Here is a 27,342-nt window from a genome sequence, read left to right on the forward strand (position 1 = left end):
ACTTGGTTTACTACTTGTAAAGGTGCAACAGGTAGAACAATGAATCTTGAAATAATCTTGATACAGTTCCGATAAATACACCAGATCTGTGAGATAAGTGCTGAGTAGGATGTAGTAGAGTTGTTAAAGGTTGTACTGAAGTAGTAGAGAGGAGGGTGCTGTGAGAGTCACAACCAAATTAGTAATGTGCTCTGCCGGGATGTTGGAGTGTAGAGAAAAATACTTGTAGAAGAAGAAAAACAACCTGTGCCTGTGTATTGACCTTTCCTATAGTCTTCACACCACCTGATGCCCACTAGCTTTGGCTGAACCGTACTGATGGGTGACACAGGCCCAAGACCCTGTTACCTGGCATGAGCAGAATGGTTAGGATTTCCTAAGTACACCCGCGTTGTGAGATGGAGTTTATAGACTTTACGTAAATTTGCTCCACCCGGATCAGTTCCTAGCTCTTTAGCTCTCTTGCGGATACTGTCCTGCACTGTAGTTACTCCTTGTCCTCAGTGTGGGTTGAGGTTATCTGTAGGCTAGAGGTCTCGTGAAGGGCTTAACAGTGCATCACACAGCGTGTGTGGTGCCTCAAGAAAGAGGTTTGTCAGGGAGTTCTGCTCTGCGTCCTATCCGTGCGAAATACCGACCAACGTCCAACGTGCGTGTAAAGTGTGCTGTGGTTGGGTATAAAGAGTGCAATAGGGAAAGAGGATAGGAAAGAGATAATAGGAGAGAAGAAAGGAGAAATCCTAACAGAATATGGGACACAAACAATAACCCCTTAGGATACTTCAGCCGTACAGGTTCTAGACCTTAGTTATACAATAAAGTGACATCTACTGGTCATCTCTGGTAACACTATAGCTGTGACAAGACCACAAACAAGTACAGACTTTTACGAGGGGTATAAAGGATAGCAACACCCACAGTGGGACACCTCAATAGTACAAGGAAGAAGTGAGTGGAGTAGTGACCATGTTAATGCTGCATGTAGAGTAGAACACCAGGCCTACGTACAGCCACTGTGAGAGACCTATAACTCTCCTGAGTTGTGGTTAGAGAAGACTACAGTACCTGCTGATTAAAATTCCAAAAGTGTATAGTGGCCTCCAGACCCTACCCAGACAGAGTATATCAGGGGAGAGAAGCATCACCTATTCTCAGGCTTACTATTGAAAACACATGGATGTTTAGCAGAGCCGAGCATTCATGTGTATGGTGGAATAGAGAGACAGCCATCTGTTGTATAGGATTACCTTATAGAGTAACAGTCCAATCAATGAAGACCAATATGTAGCAATGTTAGGGCTTGGACATGAATTGGAAGGGAGGAACTGTAAGTATTATTTATTGGATTGCATTATGCATCTCCATTATAAACCCTCAGAAGCAGGAGCAGCATGGTGGACATCCTGAAGCTTCCGTGTGTGTGTGTGTGTGTGTGTATGGGAGTCTCTGTCTGTCTCCAGCTACTCCCCTCCCCCCTTGTCTCCTGTCCATAGAATAGTATAGGTAGCTGTACCAATATACTTCAGTAACCTATTGTATTAATCTTAGCCACTTTTTTTTTTCAGAGTCAATATTGAGTTTAGTAGGAGGCTTATCATTTTCTCTAATAAGATATATTACATTTCTTATATTCACTGGTTCTATTAATTGAAATAGTTTGTTGAAACAACAGTGACCATTTAAAGGGCTTATCCAGGATTAGAAAAGCTACTTTCTTGAATAAAAAAAAAACAGCCCTGTCCTCAGGCTGTGTGTGGTATTGCAGTTTAGCTCCACTCACTTCAACAGAACTAAGTTACAAAACCCAAAGGACAGGAGCGGTGCTATTTTTGGAAGAAAGCGGCTGTGTTTTTCTAAACCTAGACAACTCCTTTACATGCAGAGGCTGTAATGTGTAATGACCTAATACATCTCACAGCTGAGTGTTTGCTACAATTATCATGTCTAGGCAATCCTTAAAGAGATACTTAAACTGTCATTGTCGCTCTAACTTTCAAAATCTAAATTAGCAGTAGATGTGATATAAAGCAAGTTTGCAAATTACATTCATTTTTTTTTTTAGTTATCATGGAGAACACGGCACTTCCTGTTTTCTGACTCTTTTTTTTCTCAAAAAACAGGAAACAGTCAGAAAACAGGAAGTCCTGTGTATCCCAGGCCATCTGAGCACTCACAGAGAGAGGGCAGTCATGTGATTGATGAACACATTGAGTCGTGACTCTCTGTACTGGCCGGAATTCCTGGGTTTAGTCTCTTTTTCACAACCAGCACAAGTCAGAAAATCTGCCTTCAGGAGACTGGACCTGGATTTCTGGTAAGTTCAGCTTTGTTTTACAGCATGATAACAACAAAAAAAATAATGAATGTATAATGCAAACTTGCTTTATTTTACATCTACTGTTGATTTAGATTTTGAAAGTTATAATGAGAGTGACACTTTAAAGTCAATGTACCATCAGGCCTGGGCTGAATCACTGGAGGCGGGCCGACCCACCCCCAGTGGGAGGAAACCCCTCCCCTCCATTGATTCTAATGGAGCCATGTCATAGAGGAGCAAGGGTTTCCTCCCACTGGGGGTGGGTCGGCCCGCCTCCAGTGATTCAGCCCAGGCCTGATGGAACATTCACTTTAAGCAGCATAAATCCTTCTCCTGAGGGTTTGCTATAATGTATGGAATCAGTCTGGAGTTCAAGTGAGCGCACAGAGCATATAGAAGGGTTTTACCAGATATAGAAGGGTTATACATTATTAATATGTGAAATCTCACAAATAAATAGACGTAAAGTATGGTAGCAAGTTGAAAAACATTTCCTTGTCCAGCGATTAACCATTTGTTCATATAAGATTAAACAACAAACACAAACGTCATACTGGAATGGCAGCGGGTGACATCTTTGTTTTTACTTTATTGAATTCTGGAATATGAATAAATATTAAGAGGGGAACAAAAAAAAAATCACACAAAATATCTTTCTCAGCAAAAAAAAACAAGAGTCCGTAATCCGCTCGGGATCGGCTGATGAAATGATTCTTAATTATACGATTGCAGCGTTATCTGTCATTAGCGCCATTTACCACAAGAGGGGGTTGTTGATTAATTGGATGCTAATTGCCAAACATCAGCATTAAAAGGATATCATCTATCAAGCTGCTGCACATTTTATTACCAGCGGGGAATTGATGGCAGGAGACGGGCTGACAATATTATTATAATCTGTCTCTGGTATGAATCCACCCACCTCCTTATCCCTCAACAAGTCTGCGGACGCAAAGTGCAGATGTAATAAATATCCGCACTTTGGGCCAACGTATCATTAGGCTTAGTCTAATCTTTGATAATTGCTCGGTATGTCACCTAAAGCATCATTGTCAAAACAAGTTGGAGAATGGGCGTAGTGGGAATAACAGGAAGATACAATAGTGAGCCGCGGCCTGCCTAACACAAGATGCTTCCCATCAATTATTAGACGACAGCCAAGGAATTATAGGAATCATATTAAACTCCTCAGCTGCTGAGAGACCGTGCAAAGCTCACAAGTGATCTGCCCACACCATATACTGAAGTGTTTATGTTAAATGATGGGATTACAGTTTATGTAGTCAGTACGGGTTTCATGGAAAATTTTATATTTGCAAGGTTCATAGGACTCAAAGGCTCGTCCTTAAAGGAACACTACATATATTGTATATGTGAGACCTATTTCTGGCAAGGTGTAAAGCCAGGTATTTTCTCACGAGTTGTGTTGATGTCCGTCCAGGCTGATGGACAGCCTGATCAGCCAATCAGTGACTTCAGCGGAATCCTTCCCCCTAGTCACTGACTGGCTGAGGGGGCTGTCCATCAGCCGGGTTGTGAAGTCGACTCTGCTAGAGATCCTGGAGCCTGGCCGTGGTCCCAGAGAGTGGTCACAGTGCACCATGATAAGACTAGCTGTGCACCATGATGAGACTAGCTGTTCACCATGATGAGACTAGCTGTGCACCATGATGAGACTAGCTGTGTACTATGATGAGACTAGCTGTTGTGCACAGTTGTAGTACAGGAACCAACAAGAGGGGGGGCCCTTCTGGACCTGATCTTAACCAATAGGCCAGACAGAATATCAAAAATAGAGGTGGGGGGTCACCTAGGTAATAGTGACCATAATATAGTAAGTTTTCAATTATCCTTCAATAAAATAATTAGCAGAGGGGCTACAAAAACATTAAATTTCAGGAAGGCTAATTTCCAAAAACTAAGAGAGGACCTTGGGAACATAGACTGGGACAAAGCCTTCAGAAATAAAAGTACACAAGAGAAATGGGACATATTTAAGAGCATCCTGGGTAAATCGTGTGAACGACACATACCATATGGGAATAAACATAGTAGAAATAAGAGATATCCAATGTGGTTAACTTCAGCTGTAAGGGGTGCAAGAGATATCCAATGTGGTTAACTTCAGCTGTAAGGGGTGCAATAAATGATAAGAAACAAGCATTCAGACTACTAAAACAAGAAGGTAGTGGGGAAGCATTGAGCAACTATAGACAGAAGAATAGAATGTGTAAAAAGCAAATAAAAGTAAAAATTGCAATAGAAAGAAGGATAGCCACAGAAAGTAAAACGAATCCCAAAATGTTCTTCACTTATATAAACAACAAAAGACTTAAAACTGAAAATGTTGGTCCCCTCAAAAATAATCTGGGTGTAATGGTGGAGGGGGAAGAGGAAAAGGCCAATCTACTAAATACATTCTTCTCTACTGTATTCACAGAGGAGAATCCCATAACAGACGACATGACTAGGGATAATATAAATCCTCCCATAAATCTCACCTGCCTAACACAAGAAGAAGTGGGGAGACGCCTTAAAAACATTAAAATCCATAAGTCACCGGGCCCAGAAGGTATCCATCCTAGAGTTTTGCAAAAATTAAATACTGTGTTAGACAGACCGTTATTCCTAACATTTAAAGATTCTATTACGACAGGGATTGTTCCACAGGACTGGTGCATAGCTAATGTGGTACCAATATTCAAGAAGGGGTCAAAGAGCGATCCTGGAAACTACAGGCCCGTAAGTCTAACATCTATAGTAGGTAAAGTATTTGAGGGGTTTGTAAGAGATGCTATACTGGTATATCTTAATGAAAACAATCTTGTGACGCAGCACCAGCATGGATTTATGAGGGATCGGTCCTGTCAGACTAATCTGACCGGCTTCTATGAAGAGGTAAGTTATAGACTGGACCTGGGGGAGGCTGTGGATGTTGTGTATCTGGACTTTTCAAAGGCATTTGATACTGTGCCGCATGAAAGGTTGGTCTACAAAATGAGGATGCTGGGACTCGGGGAAAACGTATGCAAATGGGTAAGTAGCTGGTTGTGTGATAGAAAACAGAGGGTGGTCATTGATGGAACATATTCAGTTTGGGTTTTAGTTACTAGTGGGGTACCACAGGGGTCAGTGTTGGGTCCACTTCTTTTAATATTTTTTATTAATGATCTTTAAGAGGGGCTACACAGTAGAATCTCCATTTTTGCAGATGATACTAAACTGGGTAAAGTAATCAGCACAGAGGAGGATAATATCATATTACAGAGGGACTTGGAGAAGCTAGAGGCTTGGGCAGTGTAATGGCAAATAAAGTTTAATGTGGATAAATGTAAGGTTATGCACTTGGGCCATAGAAATAATAAATACAGTTATGTGCTAAATAATAAAACACTGGGTAAAACTGCTTCCGAAAAGGACCTGGGGGTATTGGTGGACAGTAAACTCAACTTTAGTGATCAGTGCCAGGTAGCAGCTGCTAAGGCTAATAAAATAATGGGATGCATCAAAAGAGGTATAGATGCTAAAGATGAGAACATAGTTTTGCCTCTTTATAAATCACTGGTCAGACCACATATGGAATACTGTGTACAGTTTTGGGCACCGGTATATAAGAAGGACACAGCTGAACTGGAGCGGGTGCAGAGGAGGGCAACAAAGGTCATTAAGGGAATGGGTGGGTTACAGTACCAGGACAGGTTATCAAGCTTGGGGTTATTTACGCTAGAAAAAAGATCTGATCACAATGTACAAATATATGAATGGACAGTACAGAGGTCTTTGTAGTGGTCTTTTTACTCCTAGGTCTGTAACCATGATAAGGGGACATCCTCTACGTCTAGAGGAAAGAAGATTTTATCATCAGCATCGACGCGGGTTCTTTACTGTATGAACGGTAAGACTGTGGAATTCTCTGCCACATGATGTTGTCATGGCCGATTCATTAAATAAGTTCAAGGGAGGCCTGGATGCTTTTCTTGAACAATATAATATTACAAGTTATGGGCATTAGATTTCCGGTGATACGTTGATCCAGGGATTGTTCTGGTTGCCATTGGAGTCGGGGGGGGGGGGAGTTTTCTCCCTGTGATGGGGCGGTTGTCGTCTGCCTCATAGGGGTTTTTGCCTTCCCTGGATCAACACAGTAGGATTTCCCTAGGTTGAACCTGATGGACTCTTGTCTTCTTTCAACCTTATTTACTATGTTACTATGTTACTATGATATGACTAGCTGTGTACTATGATATGACTAGCTGTGTACTATGATATGACTAGCTGTGTACTATGATGAGACTAGCTGTGTACTATGATGTGACTAGCTGTGTACTATGATGAGACTAGCTGTTGTGCACCATGATATGACTAGCTGTGCACCATGATGAGACTAGCTGTGTACTATGATGAGACTATCTGTGTACTATGATGAGACTAGCTGTGTACTATGATGAGACTAGCTGTGCACCATGATGAGACTAGCTGTGTACTATGATGAGACTATCTGTGTACTATGATGAGACTAGCTGTGCACCATGATATGACTAGCTGTGTACTATGATGAGACTATCTGTGTACTATGATGAGACTAGCTGTGTAATATGATGAGACTAGCTGTGTACTATGATGAGACTAGCTGTGCACCATGATGAGACTAGCTGTGCACCATGATATGACTAGCTGTGTACTATGATGAGACTAGCTGTTGTGCACCATGATATGACTAGCTGTGTACTATGATGAGACTAGCTGTGCACCATGATGAGACTAGCTGTGTACTATGATGAGACTAGCTGTGCACCATGATGAGACTAGCTGTGTACTATGATGAGACTAGCTGTTGTGCACCATGATAAGACTAACTGTGCACCATTAAGGGGTTCTCATTGGATCGATAACAGCAGTAATATCACCTTGTCACCACTCTGAAGGGTTAATATAAAGAAATCAGACAGGTTTATAAAAGTCCTTGGAAACAACAGGTATTCTCTAAAGAGGGTATCCAGTTTGGAGTTGAAAAGGAAACTCGTAAAAACCATAATTTCCCGTGTGAATTGTCTTGTGCCATCATGTGACTCCAGTAAAAAAAAATCAGCCAGAGGTCTATTTTAGTGTTTAGACTGCATGTACGCCTTATACTGAACTCAGCAACCCCCTTCCCCCCCCCCCAATAACAACATCAGGAATAAGACTCATATGACACAAGGTTATCTTTTGCTGGGTGGTGATCGGCCATAGCATGTAATATAAACCTTCATAAGCAAAAAACCAACTGGCACACAGAGCCATTTAGTGGTGGGGTAGTAAGTAGTATGCCACAGCAGAGTCCTACTGCGTATGCCTGCCTTACTGCCCAGAGCCTGCTTGGCAGCTACTTCTCCACCAACTGTGACTTCTTATCAAAGTAACTTGTGAACTGCTGAACCAAAGGATGGGAGGGCGAGCGCTTATTTTACAATTTTATCGTAGGGACAGTATGAATATGACATGGCAGCCAAGATACACATATCAGGTAGCAAACCGTATCAACAGCAGTAAAACATGAACCACCAATGTAGATTCTTGCAAGTAGTAGTAAGAGAAATTGACTTGGCTCAGAGGAGAAGAAGAAAGAAGAAGCGAAAAGAGATCAGAAGCAGAGGAGAGAGGAAAGAAAAAATTTTTTTGCCATGCTTTTCTGTGTTTCGTTCTGCCTCCAACCGATCCGCTACTAAAAAGCTCTTCAGATCTCCCATTACCATTAAAATAGTGGGTGCCACTCCCATAACAAACCTCTCTTGACTATCAGCAATATAGCATGGATCAGGGGCTGAACCAGTTTCAGTCCTGAGGATTCCACTATGGAAGAGTCAATACACTGGAATATCATAGGCAAGGGTTCCTTAGGAAGAGTCAGCTTCCAATGTATAGCTATATAATCTTGGACCCTCTTCCAGAAGGACTGGGACTAAGGACAGGACCAGATGCCATGCCAAAAGTCCGTCGCCGTAGTCCGGTGTTTAGGACAGTGCAGGATTCTATCTGGGGCTAATGGTGATGCTGGTAGGTTAAAACCAAAGTAAGCATTGTGCATGCCCCAAAAAAGGTTTCCCTCCAGACCTCACGAATTACATGTTTCCTGACGTTATCCCAGCCCTCCAGGATCTTGTCTTGGATATCATCGTCACTCCAATCTGTCCACCAATTTGGAGAAGATTGCCATTTTGTCGATAGACAGGAAATTGTCATTAAGGGCCCGGTAGGTTCATGAAAGGGTCACCTGTCGGGGATCAGAGCCCATAAAGTCATCAAAGCCATTGGAAGAAAACTTCTTATTGAGATTGGTAAGTCTCTTCTTACAAAAAGAAGTCACTTGTTTAATTGCTGAAAAGTGACGTCCATCCAAGCCAAACGCTCCCGGAGTTCCACCTCCGTAAACCATCATTTTTCAGACTCATGTATTAACTTCAGGGTGTCTCCAGAGGGGTAGCCTCTTGGACATGAGAAATGGGAGGCCAAATGTTTTTCGGACTGCCTTCCACCCCAACACTGTGTCTAGTATGATCAGGGACTTTCTGAGAAGGGGTGGTAGAGAGGGTAGTGTGCAGACATGAGATCAGGGACCATGGAGCTGCTAGTTCAGAATCCATTTGTAAATGAGAATAAGGGATGAGAGACTTGAGGGGACACAAGATAAGCCATAAAAGCCAGGATAAGCCAGGATTGGGCTGCTGCAAGGAAATGGGAGGGAGAACATTAACAGGAACCATATTAACTCTTCCTGGTGGCACCAACCACAAACAGGGGTGGGAAAACAATATGCATGCATGAAGGTGCCACATACAGTCAGTGGACACCCTCCATAGGTGCCCTCCACCTCCTGTTGTTTGGCTCAGTTCTTCTCTGTGAAGAGGGATGCCAAGATAAACATAGCAGCAGCAGTTCAGTGCTTAGTGTAAACCCTTCCTTCCTGTGATTCTGTTGTTGTTACAAACCCAATGCATTAATAACCCCCTTCTCCCCCATATTCCATCCATAGAGCTGTACTGGGTAAACAATCCCTAGACCAGTGTCAGCCTCCTCAGCCCCGTGCACTATACCAGTGCAATGAGAAGTCGATCCTGTCCCATGACAGGCAGCTAAGGGAAAGAACTTTATGTTTGTGTACTGCTGGAAAACAGACCAGATAAGGTATAATGGGAAATGTAGATCCTAGAGCTGCTGCCTCCAGACATTAATTTTTACATCCAAAATGGCAAAAGAAGCAACACTAGTCTCTAGTCATGTAAGAGGTGGCATTGGTGGAACAAGAAGAGCGCTATTGTAATGTAGACTGAGTCTGTATGCAATGGGAATGGAGTAATGTGACTGCTGGAGTTTATTTTTATAAAATTATAATAGAGAGCTCTGCCCCCCCCCCCCCCCCATTGTGCAGATCTGGCCCGCCCGCGCTATTGATTATCATTAGATAAAGCAGGCCGCCTCGGCGCGATGGGGCAGGGCAGTGCTCCGGGCTGTAGATTCAACTACTAACTGCATGGGAATGGCACCCTATGCGCATTAGGGGGCTATCAGCAGGTTAGATTAGTCTAACCTGCTGATAGTTCCCCTTTAAGACCCCTGCTTGTTTTCTGGGGAATGGAATATTTTTTTATACAATCAAAAAGTATCCTGCACTTTGTTACAATGTACTAGTATGAGTAGAAGCTATAAAGAGGAGTTCAAAATATTCTTAACGATTTAGGATAAGAGTAATCATTTACATTCTAGAAGAATAACTACTGTATACAATGTACCCAGAGAGTTCCTCTCCTCAAGATAAATTGGATAAGTAGTAGAGGAAGAAGAAGAGATATTCCGAGGCCACATACCGATACTTGTGTTAGTTGTCAACACTAAGCAGCGAGGGAGCAAGACATATGTTCACGGTGAGGACTGGTGAGGGCTGGAGGGGTTAGGATTAGAATTTACAGTAAAAGAAGACAGAAAAAATGTTTGGAAATAGAATAAATTAACATCCAGTGGAGAAGACATTGTTGAAGGTGATTTGCATCTTATTTACCATCTGCCATTTCCCCGCTGGATAAGAGGGAGATAAACACTTAAGATGAGCTGTTCAGCTAGATCGACCCACCAAATGGCTTAATAATGGATTCCCATCTTGTTTTCCCTCCTTGTTCCTATACATGGTGCAGTTCTTGTTTATAACTTAGGGACCACTGTGGTCTCCCAGCAGTCTGCCTGGCTGTAGTGAGATTACATTACCATGGATTTTCATCACAGACATCTGTATAGAGAGTCGTAGTCTATTAAAGCAGCCACACTGTGCTCAGCAGACTACCGGTGCAATGTGCGAAGATGTAGCTTGACCGGTCTATAGACCCAGCGTACCACAGAAATAAGCATACCTGGAAATGAAGATATTTTCAGTTGGTGTCTGTTGTTAAAGTGACACTGTCACCCCCTTTCTGTATGAGGACTTCTCTACACAGCTGTAAAGCCTGAATTCTGAAGTTTTCATACCCTACTTTATAATAGATTCTTTTGGTGCTTGGTCCAGTAAATAAGGGCTTTTTATCCTTGGTGGATTGTGCCACCTGGGCAGGGCTTCCTGACCACTGTGCGACTTCGCCCCGCCCCTCGGTGGCCATTGGAATGAACTGACCTAGAAGAAGTGGGGCCAAGACCTCTAAGGCGGTCCATTTCAATGGATGCTGAGGGGGCCTACAGCACAGATGTGGTCAGGGTGAAGTGGCAAAGCTGTCGTGAAGCCCCGCCGAGGTGGCACAATCCATTAATGGTAAAAAGCATTTTTCACTGGACCAAGCACCAGGAAATCCATTATAAAGTAATAGTAAACTGCTTTACAGCTGTGTAGACAAAGTCCTCATACAGAAAGGGGGTGACAGTATCACTTTACGGTCAGTGTCTAGGGACGGATCTTGGGAAAGATTAAGGGAAATCTAGTTCGGGTCAGCTGTAGTTCATGTTCCTTTTATTTTTATATTCCTAGTTTATCTTCATCCTTTGTTTGTACTTATATCCTTTCCTATCTTCATGGAATGTATTCCATTCTTAATTTATTGTTACCTGGCTGCTTACATATATTTATTCTTATGATTGTCTGGTTGTTCCTCAATTCAGCCCTGATGTAAGTCCTGAAGGTATCAGAGTCACAGTTAAGACCTGGTAAAAGTAGTTGCTATATGTGGGGCCCAGTTTGGCTATCTTATGACCACCCAGCATCTTTAAACTCTTTAGCAGTGTTAAAAGGGATTATTACGAATTTACATTGATCACTTATGCCTAGTAGATCATCAGCTTGAAATGTGTGAGGTTCTAGAGCCCCAGGGTCCTTGTATCTAATACAGTGCCACTATCACCTATGTGGTTGTGACTGGTACTGCAGTTCAGCTCCTTAAGCCTGAATGGGGTAATCTGTAGCACTAGGCATAATGATATGCACACTGTTTTGGTGATCATTGAGGATCCAGGATGATGGGACCCCACAGATTAGAGGTATACTGCCATCTGAGAGCAGCATGTGTGAGTCTGTGATGTCTGAATATACAGGAGTTAAGCAGTAGCAGCAAACAATGGCACAGGCACAGCAACGGCAACAGCTGAGATTGGAGTAAACTCCAATCCTGCCCATTTAACCTCCTATATGCCCCGATCAGTAGTTGCTCCAGCATCTAGGGGGTTACAGTAACTGCAAATAATCAAATCTCAGCACAGACGTAAGATATTAAAAAAGACTTTTTCTTTAAAAAAATATAGTTATTTTAATAGGTACAATTAACACAATGTTATTTTAGTACCATTGCCTGATCTGTATGTATAAGGTACCCTCTGCTGTACAGGGTCAATAGCCTTTGTTGACCTGTCCACTTTAATTCCTTCAGGTAGAGAACAGGAATATACTTATAAGATGTCACTTCGATCCTCCTCTCTGTGTAGATATGGAGTCGCCGCTGATCGTTGGTGGCTGCTGCACAACTCAGGGAGGAAAAATCTTAATAGTAATCAATCTGGAAATGTCTGGCAGCGATCTGAGGACACTGACCCTCTATCCAATTATCATGAATCCTGTCACTGCATATGACTCACATACTGACTGTGGGAAAGGAGACGAGCAGAGGGAAAGATCCAAGTCAATCCCAATCTTTATAGACAAGTACAATACTATTTACTTACAAGTCAGGGAAACCAAAGCAGTCAGAGAAATCCAGACAGTGATATCGAAGCCTAGGTGCCAGATGTACATAGATTTTAATAAAGAACCAATCCATCAGGATCCTACAAATTACAGCTAAGAGGGTTTTAGTCTTATAAAATGATATATATAGATATATATATATAGATATAGATAGATAGATAGGAGATAGATAGATAGATAGATAGATAGATAGATAGATAGATAGATAGATAGAGACTACACCATTAGCTTGCTCATCCTGAGCTCCCTGATAAAACACTTAGAAGTAGTTGGTCAGGACTAGTATTGAGTGGACTTGCCAAACTGTTTGGGTTCGGCAACACTCTCTGAACCTGAACACTTGGAATTTAACTCCCAGTTTCCGGATGCCTTCCTAGGGCTGCCTGGAAAACACAGCCATGTTTTCCAAGCCTCCAACTTCTCCAGCCGCCATGAGGAAAATGCCAAGCATTAGGATTTGGAAAACGTTGCCGAACCCAAGCAGTTCGGGAAGTCCACTGAACACTAGTAAGGACTTATCACATAGGCTATCATTCTTAAAGCAAAGAGAGACAGCCATGAGAATGTGGATTGGTAAGTTGTTTTGAATAATTGAATAAAATACAGTGATGCCTTGGATTATGAGCATAATTCGTTCCGGGACCGCGCTTGTAATCCAAATCCACTCTCAAACCAAAGCAAATTTTCCCTTAAAAAATTTATTGAAATGCAGACAATTGGTTCCACACCCCAAAAATAAGGATTTTATATTCTGAATAACATGTAAAACAAATGAAACAAACATTTATAAACAGCTGGATATGTGATAAGTTACTGTATAGTATAGCAATCAGCATGTGGTATATAATGTATAGTAACTGCATAAACCTGAAAAACAGCAGCATTTTGTAGATACAGGATGAGATTGCAGATAATGCAGTAGCGTAGTACAACAGGCTAGAATAGAGAGGCAGGGCTGCTGTCAGAGGTCTGTGTGGTCACATGACAGCAATGGGGAAGAGGGGGGGGTGTTCAGCATGGACCAATCAGGACTGACAGAGGCTGCAGGAACATGAAGGAATGAGCAGGGTAAATGTGGGCACATACATGCAGCACTTTCTGTCTCGGGAGAGAAGGGTTACAGCTATGGAGAGATTACCTCCGCAGCCCTGTCCCCCGATGCAAGCCACAGCCTGAAGTGGATCTGCTATGATTTGGAAGGTGAGGGAGACTTCCTGGGTCAGAGTACAGTGCTGTAGACCCTTCTATGTAGACCATGCCCCTCCCCCACTCGCGCTCCCACCCAGTACAGGGAGCTCTAAAAACCAAAGCAATGCTCCTAAACCAAGTCACAAAACTGTAAGCTCTTCTTCCAAAACGCTCTTAAACCAAGGTACCACTGTACTATATGGGCACAAAGGAGGGCCTAACCTCTATGTGGGGACACAAGGGGCCTAATTACAATATGGGGGCACAAAAGGTAAGACTAACTGCTTTAAAAGCACAAAGAAGACTTTGCAATATGTAGGCACACAAAAAGGCCTAACTACAATATGTGGGCACAAAGGTCCTAACTGTTGTAAATGCACAAAGAAAACTGTATTATATTAGCTCAAAAGGTGAGCCCAACTGCAGTGTGGGAGCATAGTGTGGAGGATAAATAGTCCAAGATGTTTCTACAAAGGTTAGTCATAGCAGGATAGACCACTCCATCATGGGGACCTCGGCCTCATCGAAAAAGCAGGAAAACTCAGAGAAGATACAGCTAGCTATAACTGCACTGCAATCACGGTCTGTACAGTGTAGGGCTGCTATTATATCTACCACTATTTGATCACTACATCATGGGGGATATTGGTTAGTACGGCAGCTATTATTTAGGAATACCTGGCCTGGACACTATGAGGGAGATTTATCAAACATGGTGTAAAGTAAAACTGGCTCAGTTGCCCCTGGCAACCAGATTCCACCTTTCATTTTCCAAAGAGTCTGTAAGGAATAAAAAAGTGGAATCTGATTGGTTGCTAGGGGCAACTGAGCCTGTTTCACTTTACACCAGGTTTGATAAATCTTCCCCTATACCTGTATTTTGGAATTTCTGTTGTGTAATCGTAATCCATTTAGGAGTAAAATGAAGGGCTAATATGTATAATTAATGAATCAAATGCAATCAGTTGTAGGCGTGTCCTGTATAAAGGGTGTGGCCTAAACATCATTTATTTTCCTTTTCTGAGCAGTAGTCATGTTTCAGTTCCAGCGCCTTTACAAAACAGGTGCCAACACTGCCTAATGGACCTCATTAACGTAAACCAGTGTCCATTGTGTTCTACTGTGATGTCTATCAGGCAGAAGAGGCTGCACCATATGCCAGAGTTTGGATGTCAAGTATTGCCTTGCTTATAGGTCTCTTGTATGCAGGTTTATAAATGACTCTCACAGACCCAGAACCCATTCACCAATGGATTGGGAAGTAGTCCCATAGCACAGGGTCCTCTCCAGAGTTGCCATCATGGGTTTAACAGAAGTCACTCTCGTTTTTCTACTTTTCCATTTTACTCTGTAATCTCAGATTTCAGTCTGGACACTGAGGCCTAAAACTAAGCTGAGACTTCCTGTTCTGTCTGTGATAAGTAGGAGAATCCTGAAAAGTGATTTGTTTAGCATTACAGTGAACAGGGACACCAGTAGATCGATAAGACAATAGCTGAAACTCACAGCTTGACCTTCCCCCTCTTTAAGGGTGCGTTCACACCTACAGGATCCGCAGCAGATTTGATGGTGCAGATTTAATGTTGTGTTCAGTTATTTAAATGAAATCTGCTGCGGATCTGCAACAGAAAATCAGTTGCAGACCCTGTAGGTGTGAACGCACCCTTGAGGTCATGGAGTATGTTCAGTCACAACATTTCCCAATCTCATCAGTGGGACAGCTCCTGACCAATGATGCCCATGTTGCTGTAAAGCAGATCACCAAGTGTGGTTAACAGCAGCTCAGGCAAGATGGCTGCTTAACAACAAGGTACAAAATATAAATAAAATAATAATATTAAAGACAATGTGTCAGTACCTGGCTTCGTTCAGTTAAAAAAAATAAATTGAGGCAATACATTCCCAAAAACTAAATGAAGCAGAAAGACACATAATCTGGGCCTTGTCACACAACAGACGCTATAATCTGACTCATGGTGAGGACGAGTTCCAAAAAAGTTTCATCTTGATCTTTATAATAAACCTTTATCTGAGAACAAACCAGAAACTCAGAAGGAAATGACTAAATGTGGAAAGTGCTAATTATTTGGTATGAGAGGACAAAGGAAGAATGAAATAATAGGACTGGCAGGGTAGGGGCGGCGAGGCCCTTATTACCCATCACAGATGGCATTGGCTAATTATCATATAGATAAAAGCAGCAGAAATCTGGAGCTGGCACACAGATCATTTTAAGACGGTACTAATGTAACTTCATGTATGTGTGAGGTGCAGGCATCAAATAAGGAGGATTTCAGTGTATACTATAAATACTATACATGCTTTTATTATGAAGCTACATTATGTTTGTAATGCATGGTAAACTGCAGAATAATGTCTTTAGGAACAGAGACATTTCTATAGCTGGAGAGGGATGTGTGCCAATGTGGAGCAGTGTCTGGTGCAGGATGTACATAGTGGGCAGTCAGATGAAGGACCATCCATGTATTGCATAGTCGGGACTAATCACTGTTAAGGCCCTATTGCACAAAACAATTATCAGCCGTATGCTGATAATAATCTCGTGTAATAGAAGACAACGATCAGCGAACATGAATGATGTCGGCTAATCGTTGTCTTTCAACATGATGAAAGACAAACGACTAAGATAGCAATGATCTGCAGCCATCGCTCTGTGGAATAGGAACAGCCGCAGCAAACCGCTGCTATCTTCTATGGGCTGCCAGGACGATCTAGCAATCACCCGGGCAGCCCCCCTGCTCTTACCCGCTCGCTGCCAACGCGTGTAATGGCGCTGGCAGGGAACGAGGAGCAAGCGACCGCCGACAGCACTTGTTTGCTTCTCTCCATCACCCCGTATAATAGAGGCTTATGTTGGTCATCAATCTTCCTGTGTAAATGGTGGAAGTGAAGAGCTGGCCTGTCCAAAGAGTCCTGATCCACTTGTACATAGTCTATTGGTACTTGCATTGAGCGGTTATTAGTTTGTGTTAAAGTACCCTACAGTCAAAGGTTGCCTGTACACTATCTACCAGAAGTGGACACCCCTGCAATCCCCAATATCCTATGGTCCCGATACAAGTCACTGGCACTGTCTAAATACAGCAAGTGCCGTTTTTGCCATGATAACCAAAAAAAAAATCATTACAAACATGCTTTATAGCTCATCCCGTTGATTTCAATTTTGAAAGAACGACAGGTACACTTTAAATCGACAGTCACATGCGTCCCTCAATTGGGTTATGGTCTCGGGGAGGGATGGAGAACCTATGACCCTCCAGCTGTTGCAAAACTACAATTCCCATCATGCATTAGCTTTGGCTGCCCAGGCATGATGGGAATTGTAGTTTTGCAACAGCTGGAGGGCCTAAAGTTCCCTATCTCTGGTCTAGGTTTTAGGCAGGCCAAACCATCCGATTAACCCCACTATGACAGCTGGCGTTGTAAATTATTACACCTTCCTTGAAATCAGAAAAGAACAAAAAAAGAACACAGACACTCATCTTATCAATATTAAAATATTTTTTTATTCCAAAACCGAAAAAAAAAAAGCATACATAGCAACACAAAGCAGAAGAAACTTAAATACATTCCAAAGCAGGAAACAAAAGCAAGTTAATAAAGTTTCACTTTCCTAAAGTGAAGTCAGTCTCATAAGAATGTTTGCTTTCTAAAAAAGCACAGCTTTTACCAGTGTAAAGATCTTACAAAGACGATATATACATAAGAAAACAAGCATGGCCTCATTTACTAGTGCAGAGAAAAAAAAAGAGGAGTGGCCTGAAGCAACCAATCAAATCACAGCATCATGAACCATGGTGACTGTCTGGTTGCTAAGGGCAACACTTCCACTTTTCATAAATGAGGGCTTTAATGTCCTATCACCTTCTAGAGAGTGAACCGGCCCATATTAAAGCCTGACCGAAACACCACATTACAAACCGTGGCCTCTTAGCACCACAGACACTTCCGTTCTGAAAAATAAATATAGTTTAACTCCATAACAAAACAAAAAAGCTATAAAAACACGCAGTAACACTACTATAAATTCACACCAGAAAACAATAAAAAATAAAATACAAAGGCATAACCACAATGACATGAATTATTTCCTTTGGCAGTGATGAAAACAACTAGAAATAAATGAAATGATTGTATTTCAATTTTATTACGTTTACTAGAGATCTGTGGCTGTGACGTGTAGAGCCGCAAACAATTTTATTCTGTTTCTACTAGAACAAACCGGCATCAAAATTCTAGTCTACGGCAAAAAGGTTAAGAAAAAAAAATTCTGGTAACACTGCGTCCAACAGTCTGCACCGTGATCTCGCGCATATTGCATAGCAACAGATACCTATCAAAAATAGAATATAACCCGATGATGTCATCACAATCCATCGCTAAAGCACCAATAGAGCATAACATCTCTGTGCATCTCTTTAATTGTAGGCTAAAAAGATTCAGACATATTGACTCTCTAAGGACTCAACGTTAGAAAATGTTGAATGTAAGGACGGGACGTTAGTCTAGAATGGATTTCTAGCACCATGATCACACTACCAAAACAATCTGTGATCAATTGCATATTTGACCTAATTATTTTCTATGTTAATTAGAACAGGCTATAATCTCTCCATATATGGACACTTAAACCCCCTTTAAATGACCATATATGGGCAGATTAAAGCCTAGTAGCACAAAGCAAAGGTATTGAATGTGTACCACATATGTGAAGAAGGAATGTGATAATCACTGTACTGTTCTTCTCCCCCATGGTTCTAATCACTTCCTGGTTTTCTCTCTGAGCTGTGATCCTGCTGTTGCCATACAACAGTGCACACAATTTCTCACAGGCTAAGTAAGGAAAGACCGACTGCCAATACCTTCTGGAGAATGCAGTTGAACTCAGTATGTCGGGCTTATCTTGGTGGGTCTTAACCAAGGGCAGCAGGTTATCAAAACAATGCAGGCACATGGGAGATTAGTAAGGTTATTGCTCTCATACAGTACAGTTTCGTAAATGCTTATACATTTGAAATATGAAATATGTTTAATTTTATATAATGCACCTAGTTTTCTTAGGGCATAAACCCTTTAGGGGGGGATGTCTGGGACCATAAAATTAATAGCCTATCCTAAGGCTCCTTGCACAGGTCTGTAATTTACGTTCCACATTTGCAGGCAGTATTGGCTTCATTGTGTTCTATGGCCTAATGCACAGTTTGTGCATTTGCTTTGGACCCGAACCCCCCCAAAAAGTCTAGGCATGTGAATATGTGGTCCAGATTCGTGGTCACTGCTCCTGGACTTCTATTGGCCTCATGGTCTGTGATTGCAGACCTGTGGGCCATCTTGCATTACAGACTGTAATGTGCAGTAAGCAGTAGTATAGACTATCAAGGTTATACCCCCGGAAAACCTATTTAAAGTTGTTATCCCACAAAAAACAAACACTGTCAGTCTCCATTATTCCTGTAGACTCTGAAGGGATGGGTAGTGGTTCATGCATCTCAATGCTCTGTTCAAACTCCTACAAAACAAGGGTTGGGACCCCGTGCTAGTTCTAGAAGTGGGCCCCCCCGGCCAGCATACATTTATCACCTATCTAGTTGGTAGGTGATACATGTTTTTTTGTGGGAAAACCCCTTTAATGCTACATTTTCCCAGCTGAAAAAAAAATTTGCGTTGAGTCACTATTGAATTCATCACCCTCAAAAAAGTATTAAACGTCCCATTTAAAAATGCAAAAACAGTGAACAATGTAACAATATCCCCAACCCCATCAGACATGGTAACACTATGTGCAAAGCAATGTACACGAAGCAAACTTCTTATATAGAACTATTTAAAAAGTACCCAAAATATTTCTTTGTAAAAAACAGTAGGTCATAAAAAGGCTCATTGTAAACATCTTCTCATTTGAAAAAAAAGTTTCTAGCAATACAATTTATGCATTTCAAGCAATGGTGACTTTTGGTTTCTTTTTTTTTCCTCCACTTTTTGCTTTTTTTCTTCTTCTAAGGAAAAAAAAACAAAAAAAAAAAAACAAAAAAAAAACAGTCCGCCCTCTGCAAGTCGTAAGATTCTTTTGTCTTACTAAGGTAAAATGCAGCGAGCTGCTGCTTCGTGGAAGAACAATATAGAACTATAAATGCCTGTAGAAATAATGCATCATCCCACCTGCTGTGGTCCTTAGTCCAAGATCTTTTTTTTTACGAGTAGGCACAATAGCTTTATGATTTGTCACAATACTGACCAGTTTTAGAACCCCCCCCCCACCCCCAACCAAAAAGAGAAAGCAAAAGGTGGAATTATTGCCTTGATATATGGGATTTGGTATGACAAGTGGTTCGTTTAGATGGTGGACCAAAAAGAGAACTTCTGTTAATGACACTCGCTGGTGAGGAGTTGGGCACAGCCCTCAATCTAGACAAGATATCTCAGTCTTGTTATTTTTTGGTCTTCATCATACTGTGGATCCTGCTGTAATTTTAGGATGAATCGATCAATGCTGTCAAATGACGATCCCATCCAATCGTTTAATCCCTACGGAATGGCTTTTTAAAAATACAAAAGCAAGAAGGAAAACACAAACCAAGAGTCCAAGTTCTCTACCAGATATACCATTTACTTCCTGGAGAACATAAGACGACAGCTGTGCGAGATCTACTCGAGGCCGGCTGGCTGTTCTTTGTGCAGGTGGTTGGAGTCGCATCAGCTAGTTATTGATTGTCATGTTAACTTTCATCCCTGCCCGTCCCATCTGCAAACATGGCAGTTTTGAGCAGTTTTTTAGCAGCTGTTCGATGGCGACGTGACGAACATGGAGTTCAGAGGACAGGGCATCTTTTTCCTGAAGAACACAACTGAGGTCTTCAAATACATCTAGAAAAAAAAATGGTAAGGTTTTTAGACTTCATAAACTATGGTGCATTATAGTTCTATGTAAATGTAATTCACAAGCTATCCCAATCGTTAAAGAGGGATTCTCACCAAAGACTCTCTCTCCATAGAATTCTATTTGCCTGGAAAAGTCAGCTAAGTATAGTGCTTGGCTACCTTCCTCAGTCTCATAGAGTTGAAGTACAGCAGCAATGTGCATGTCTGACCACCCTTCTCGAGACTGGAAGGATCCCAGTGGACCCCTAATAGGCAAACACTTTCCTCAGGGGATGATTGTTTTTTGGTTGGAAATATGCAGACCCACAAACTACATGAGAGTCATTGACTCTGATAGGTCAGACAATAGCTTAAAAATTAGCTTCCTCCACTACGATTCACTAGGTAGGTAGCCAAATAGCTTAAAATTTTCCTAGGGAGCATTACTTGGCTTACAAAATACTCTATGCTGGCTGGTGGTCTCCACAAGGAGAACCATTACACTGCCAAACCTAAGCCATGGAACAAGGCATGCCACAATTCTTATAAATGCCAAGACGATACAGAATGGGGAATAACACTAAATAACCACACTTTTGCAGGCAGTCTGGCAGAGCGCTATGTGGGCAAAAGTTCCACATGGGCACTATGGAGGTAACTTATCAAGGCTTTAGCCCCTCTTCCACCAAATAGGCGTTCCCTCTGTATAAAGGGGCATGGTTTAATAGTAGTGATGTTTTTGCCACATTTTGTGAGTTGTGAGTATATTTCCCCTCCCCATGAGGTCTCTACATGGGCAAAGAATGAGGTCTCTACATGGGCAAAGAATGGCACTAGGGCCTTATAGCGCCAAACAATACCAACAGGGTACCATACCGATGTATAGCCACATTGGTTAAGGTTACCAATGTTCAATGCCATCTTCGCTAGTTGGGAACTAGATTCTGATGACCCGAAGGACAACTTCCACCATATATAATAGAAATGAATAAGGACATGGCCAAACTCATGACTAGTGTAGAGAGAACTTGCCAATCCCGAACACTTTGCATTTGAATACTGGTGGCTGAAGTTGGATCTAGCCCTAGGGCTGCCTGGAAAACATGGATACAGCTATAGGCCATATCCATGATTTTCAAGCTCTCTAGGTCTGCATCCAACTTCTTCAGCTACCGTAGCTTCAGCTACATAGGATCTATACAGAATCTATTATAGAAAACCATATTTACTGTTCAAGGCTATGTTTACACTACGGCCATTGTTGCAGATTGCAACAACGGCAGTGATTAATACGAAAATAAACGCTGCATTGCTGTCTATGGAATCCCGGCTGGAGAGTATACACATAGTAAACACTCCGGCCGGGATCTCTAGCGACACTGCGAGAAACTGACATGTCAGTTTTCTGCGGCCGCTATTTAATGAACAGCAGCCGCAAAAAAACACTGTCAGTGCACACTATGGAGTGTGCGGCTCTGGCCGCACACTCCATAGTGTGCAGTGGAGAGTTCTGATGCGGGCAGGCACGGATGCGCTGCATCAGAACTCAGCGTCGCGAAAGGTCTTTTCTGTCACGGAATGGCCGGTCTCTTACGAGGTCTGAACATGGCCTAAGTGTGCATAGACTATGCAGTAAGCCACAATAGATGGCACACTAAGTAAGAATGCAATGTGATTCTTGTTTGGACAACTTAGATTAGGCCTTTTGCTCTTTAACACATAGGATCTGGACCCAATGGCAAGGCTATTATATGATGCGTTTTTGTGAATTGCTGCATTATGAAATGCGTCGGCCAACTAAAAGAAGCCACTTAATGCTATTGCCTCTACTCCAGCTTGTAAAGTGGAGTCTAAAAATAAGTCTTTAATACCATCAAGCACTGATAAGCCTTACTGTAACCTATACTTAGCTGGCAGCTTAGATTACAGCACATCTGCAGCTGCCGCGGAAGTGTTGAGCTGCACTTGCTGACATATTGATTTAATGCCAAATATTTTTTTTATTTTTTTTTTCACGCGATAGTCAGGGGAGAAAGTGCTATTAAAAAAAGGAGGAAAAAAAAAACCCTCACGTATTTCAACTAAATTCATGTTCTCTGAAACGTGGAGGCACACGAGTTCAGGCAATGTTACACCACACAAAGCAAAAGCCTACTGATCTCCAGAGGACGCGGCAGTCATTGGATATTGAGACTTACCCTGCAGTTGCCGGAGGAGATGTTCATTTAGACGTCCCAGTTCTTCTCTGCTCATCGAGCTCACTAGAAGCGAGGGAGACACATACAGAAATCAATTACCATCACCACAGTAATCCAAGTAATTGAAAACATCCAGCAAAAAAAGTTAATAATAAAGTCTCTGGTCGGGATCCGCGCACAATAAGGCGCGTCTGAGGAGGGGAATAAAAGACTGGATAGTTTTAGTAGGACTGCGTGGATTCTTCAAAGTATCCATCGGCAACGAGATTTAATATTGTGCCGCCGAATCGATAGCCGTAGAACAAGTGTTTTAATGTTGACTTCATTTCAAGATTAAAAGTTATTCCCTATCCATAGCACAGGAAATAAGTATCAGATCAGTAGGGGTCTACCTGCTGGGATATCATAACAAGATATTGTTGTCCACGTGCTTGACCTCCACCTGACTGCAAGGGTATAATGTCCCTATAGTGCCACAACAGGGGAAATAAAGTATTACACGTTTCCCACTGAAATCAATTGGCTGTGCATATAATGTATGCAGTGGGCCATCTACTGCACCATACAAATGTATAGCCACACTCCACACTTCGTCTCAGGTAGACGAAGCGCAGCTGAGCGCGAAAACGTTCTAAAAGGCGCACCCGCTCTCGTCTATCTTCCCCCTTCCATGAGTTATTGAGTTAATGAGTTATGAGTTTATTGGAATCGTGAGTGTCCCTCGATTCCAATAAAGAAGATGTTTTTACCCTGATCGGTGAGTGCCACTTCTATATCTACCAGCATTCATAATTTGTATAATAATCTGCATCTGAACAAACCATTCTGCGGGCATTATTCCACAGATGTATTAGATCTGGAAGCTTCTCCAGTACACCAATCACTGTCTATTTGTCTTCCTGTCAGTCACAAGAGATATTTTCTACAACAAACATCCTAAGGCAGCTAATACGGGTGATGGAGGGGGATGTGATCTTGGATTGTCCTTTGTAGTGGGAAGTGGTAAATAACCCAATAAGACATGGAGCCCCCTAACTAGACCATAACCTAATTCTGTACCCCAGTAGAAGGCATTGTAGCCTTTATGTTGTGCAGCAAAATATTTTGTTCACAATGGATTGGTCCTTCAAGAGGTTAAACAGTGACAACAACTTGGCACCACTCGTTTTGGGCACAAAGTGTTTGTCACTTCACTTTTTAACATGGCCATAAGCAGGAAATGATGTAAAAACTAAAACATTTAGGGATTTTTTTTTATTTTTCATTTTCATTATTAGTGATGTGGTGCTTGTACGGCACTCTTCCAGCCTAGAAGGAGTGAATATGATAAACAGGACTACTAGAAACTGAATGGACCTGTGGGCAGGTTTGGCACAGTTTTTAGAAAATACAACTACAGTATGTACTTCTAATCCCTTTAAATGATGACATGCACCTCCCCCCTGGTCCCACCTCCTAGAATATTCTACCCCAATAGTATACAGCCCTTGCCCCTTACATATCTATTACAAAAAAAAAAAAATAGGATGCAAAGTATTAAACACATACGTTCTTCTTTGTTGTAATGCTGGTGTCGTCCAGATGGCTGGTTAGCTGTATCAGGCTTCTGTTCCTTGGGCCACCGCTGACTATGGCAGTATGCGGAGTTAGAATTCTGTAGCATGCCTATGCTGAAATCTCTGCCACTTCTCTCCAAAACTTCCTTTCCACATGTGGCTATACCTCTGGCTCCAGTGTCCAGCCATTTCTCAGAATATCTGGGAACCTGCGAGTCGTGCTGGGGAATCAGACTCCTGTCGGTCAGATGCCTGAACTTGTAAAGCTTGTGCTGGGCAGATTTGGAACACTCTGAATCAGAATATAAATCCTTATTTTGTGCATATTGGACGATCCAGTTTATTTTTTTGCTGAGAATATTTTTTACTTCCTCGTAAGGACTCTTAGTAAGCTTGGAGCGGGAACAGTCTTGGTTTGCAATCTGGTGATATTTCTCAAAACAGTCCTTGTGACCTCGTAGAGATCTGGTGTGCAAAAGATCCGACTTGGCTACTCCTAAAGGGAATAGGAAATAAATAAATTGTTAATTGTGCCATGTATCATAACATTTCTTGCATATACAAGAATCTGTTTTAAAGGGGAACTATCAGCAGGTTAGATGAATCTCACCTGACAGCCCTCTGTAGCGCCAGGGATGCTGAGGAGGAAAGTATGTGTCTATAGTAGTTAGGAGCACTGCCTGCCCCCATAGTGCCAACTGAACCCCAGCCAGCCCACTCCTACAGACAATGGAGTGGGCGGCCCTGGGGGCGGGGCAGTGCTTCTGCTGGTCTTAACAGACTGAGAAGTAACCTCCTAACTGCCCTGGAGTGGCGCAGAGGATGGAGGACATACCTTCATCCTCTCCGCCTCCCACGCAATAGGGAGCTATCAGCGGGTTGGATTCCTCTAACCTGCTAATAGTTCCCCTTTAATTAATTCTGAATCCTATTAGGCTGCATACAGCCTGGTCCCCCTAGTGGTAGCAAAAGGAAGAAAAGATTTTGATCCCATAGAAAATGGAGACCTCGATCTTGGATCAGCAGGATCTGATGGGACTCACCCCAGTTTAAACAGTAAGACTTACATAATGAAAAATCCATTGTATAAGTGTTGCATGATCTGAACAGACCAGGCCAGGTGCAATGTAACATAGTCGTAGGATGTACAGACATAAAGCGGAGATGCTGTATAGATCAGTGGTATTCAGGTACCTGTAATAAGATAATACTGCCGACTTCTGAAAAGATTAATTCTAAAACGCAAGGCTAATGGGGACTGACAACACCATCTGTCAATCATGTCCACAGGCACTTGCAACATGGGATTTTATTTCCGATAAGAAAACCTGGTGTAACAAGCACCAAATCTAATAACTCAGCTATGGACCATATTAAAGCAACACTACAGGAATCCTCAATATTTTCTTTCCCAATAGTAATCTACACTCAATAGTCATCATTGTGAAATTATGACCCCCGTTTTGGTGTGTCACATGACTAAAGATTTAGGCCCAAAATAGGAGCTACTATTAAACTACCATATTTTCCGGTGTATACGATGGATTCCCTACTTTTCCAGTTAAAATATAGTTTGGGATATACTTGCTGTATAAGACTAACCCTCTTCCAACACACACTAATTAAAAATGAATAAAAAAACATCAACAGCAGTGAGATTTGAGAGGCAGAGAAGGAGGTACAGTAATACCGGTAGGAAACAAGGGCCAGACAGGTGAAAGAGATGTGTTTTTCTGGCCAGAGCACGACTCTACCGTATCTCTTTTCCATACCCCGGACACCTCCAGCTTTCTCTGCCCTTCATACTGTTGCTGCACACGGCAGGGATTTTTAACTCCCCCACCATATGCAGCAACCTCAGATTCTCCAGTCGGGTTCAAAAGTTTTTCAGCACCCGCTCTATAAGAAGATCCCTGACTTTTGAGAAGAATTTCTTGGGTTATATGCAGGGAAATACAGTAATCTACATTACCAAGAGGAAGAAATAAAGTTTTTTTTTTTTTTTTTTTTTTAAAAAGGAAATTTATCCAGAACTATAATCCAGATAATAAAGAGTTGATAATCTGTGGAACCCTTAAGATGGTTCTTCTCATAACAAAGCTTCAATACCATCAACATAAACACACTCCATGGACACTCATATACATCTCCACTTGAGATGTGGAAATTTAAACTGACAAGTGAATTCAAACAATGTCCCTACCATACCAACAACAAACCAATGAAATGCAGAGGAGAAAGCTGTTTGAAACACTTAGGCCAAAAATTTTTCATCTAATCTGTATAAGCTGAGGAGCTCAGCTGGACTTGATGTATTTTATAAGTACAGTGGTACCTTGGTTTAAGAGTAACTTGGTTTAAGAGCGTTTTGGTTTAAGAGCTCACAGTTTTTCAAAATTGTGACTTGGTTTAAGAGCATTGCTTTGGTTTAAGAGCTCCATGTTCTGGGTGGGAGCGCGAGTGGGGGAGGGGCATGGTCTGCATAGCGGGGTCTACAGCCCTGTACTCTGACCCAGGAAGTCTCCCTCACCTTCCAAATCATAGCAGATCCACTTCAGGCTGGGGCTTACATCAGGGGACAGGACTGTGGAGGTAATATCTCCATAGCTGTAACCCCTCCCTCCCCGGACAGAGAGCGCTGCATGTATGTGCCCACATCTGCCCTGCTCATTCCTTCATGTTCCCTGCAGTCTCTCTCAGCTCTTGTGTTTCCCATCCTCTCCATTACTGTACAGTAACTTATATATCACATATTCTGCTGTTTCTTAATCTTTGTTTCATCTGTTTTACATGTAATTCAGAAAAATAAATTATTATTTTTGGGGTGTGGAACCAATTGTCTGCAGTTCTATAATTTCTTATGGGAAAATTTGCTTTGGTTTAAGAGCAGATTTGGATTACAAGCGCGGTCCCGGAACGAATTATGCTCGTAATCCAAGGCACCACTGTATTTAAAGAGCTACATGTAATACTACATCTCCCCCAGTAGTGGTCGCTGTTATGGAAGTGAGC

The 27,342-nt window shown here is 42.1% G+C and overlaps 1 protein-coding gene across 2 annotated transcripts in view; it reads right to left on the reverse strand.

Moving 5' to 3' along the window:
- Positions 1 to 17,243: 17,243 nt before the first annotated feature.
- Positions 17,244 to 27,342, reverse strand: part of C11H21orf91 (chromosome 11 C21orf91 homolog) — a 37,750-nt gene continuing 27,651 nt past the window's right edge. For both annotated transcript variants that reach the window (XM_069945554.1, XM_069945555.1), the window contains exons 3-5: positions 24,323 to 24,826; positions 22,775 to 22,837; positions 17,244 to 20,582 (exon numbers count right to left, since the gene is read on the reverse strand). In XM_069945554.1, coding sequence (XP_069801655.1) covers positions 20,416 to 20,582; positions 22,775 to 22,837; positions 24,323 to 24,826 — 734 coding nt within the window. In that variant the 3' untranslated portion in view covers positions 17,244 to 20,415. The remainder of the gene's footprint in view (positions 20,583 to 22,774; positions 22,838 to 24,322; positions 24,827 to 27,342) is intronic.

The sequence above is a fragment of the Dendropsophus ebraccatus genome, chromosome 11 (genome assembly GCF_027789765.1).
Source record: "Dendropsophus ebraccatus isolate aDenEbr1 chromosome 11, aDenEbr1.pat, whole genome shotgun sequence".
NCBI classification, from domain to species: domain Eukaryota; kingdom Metazoa; phylum Chordata; class Amphibia; order Anura; family Hylidae; genus Dendropsophus; species Dendropsophus ebraccatus.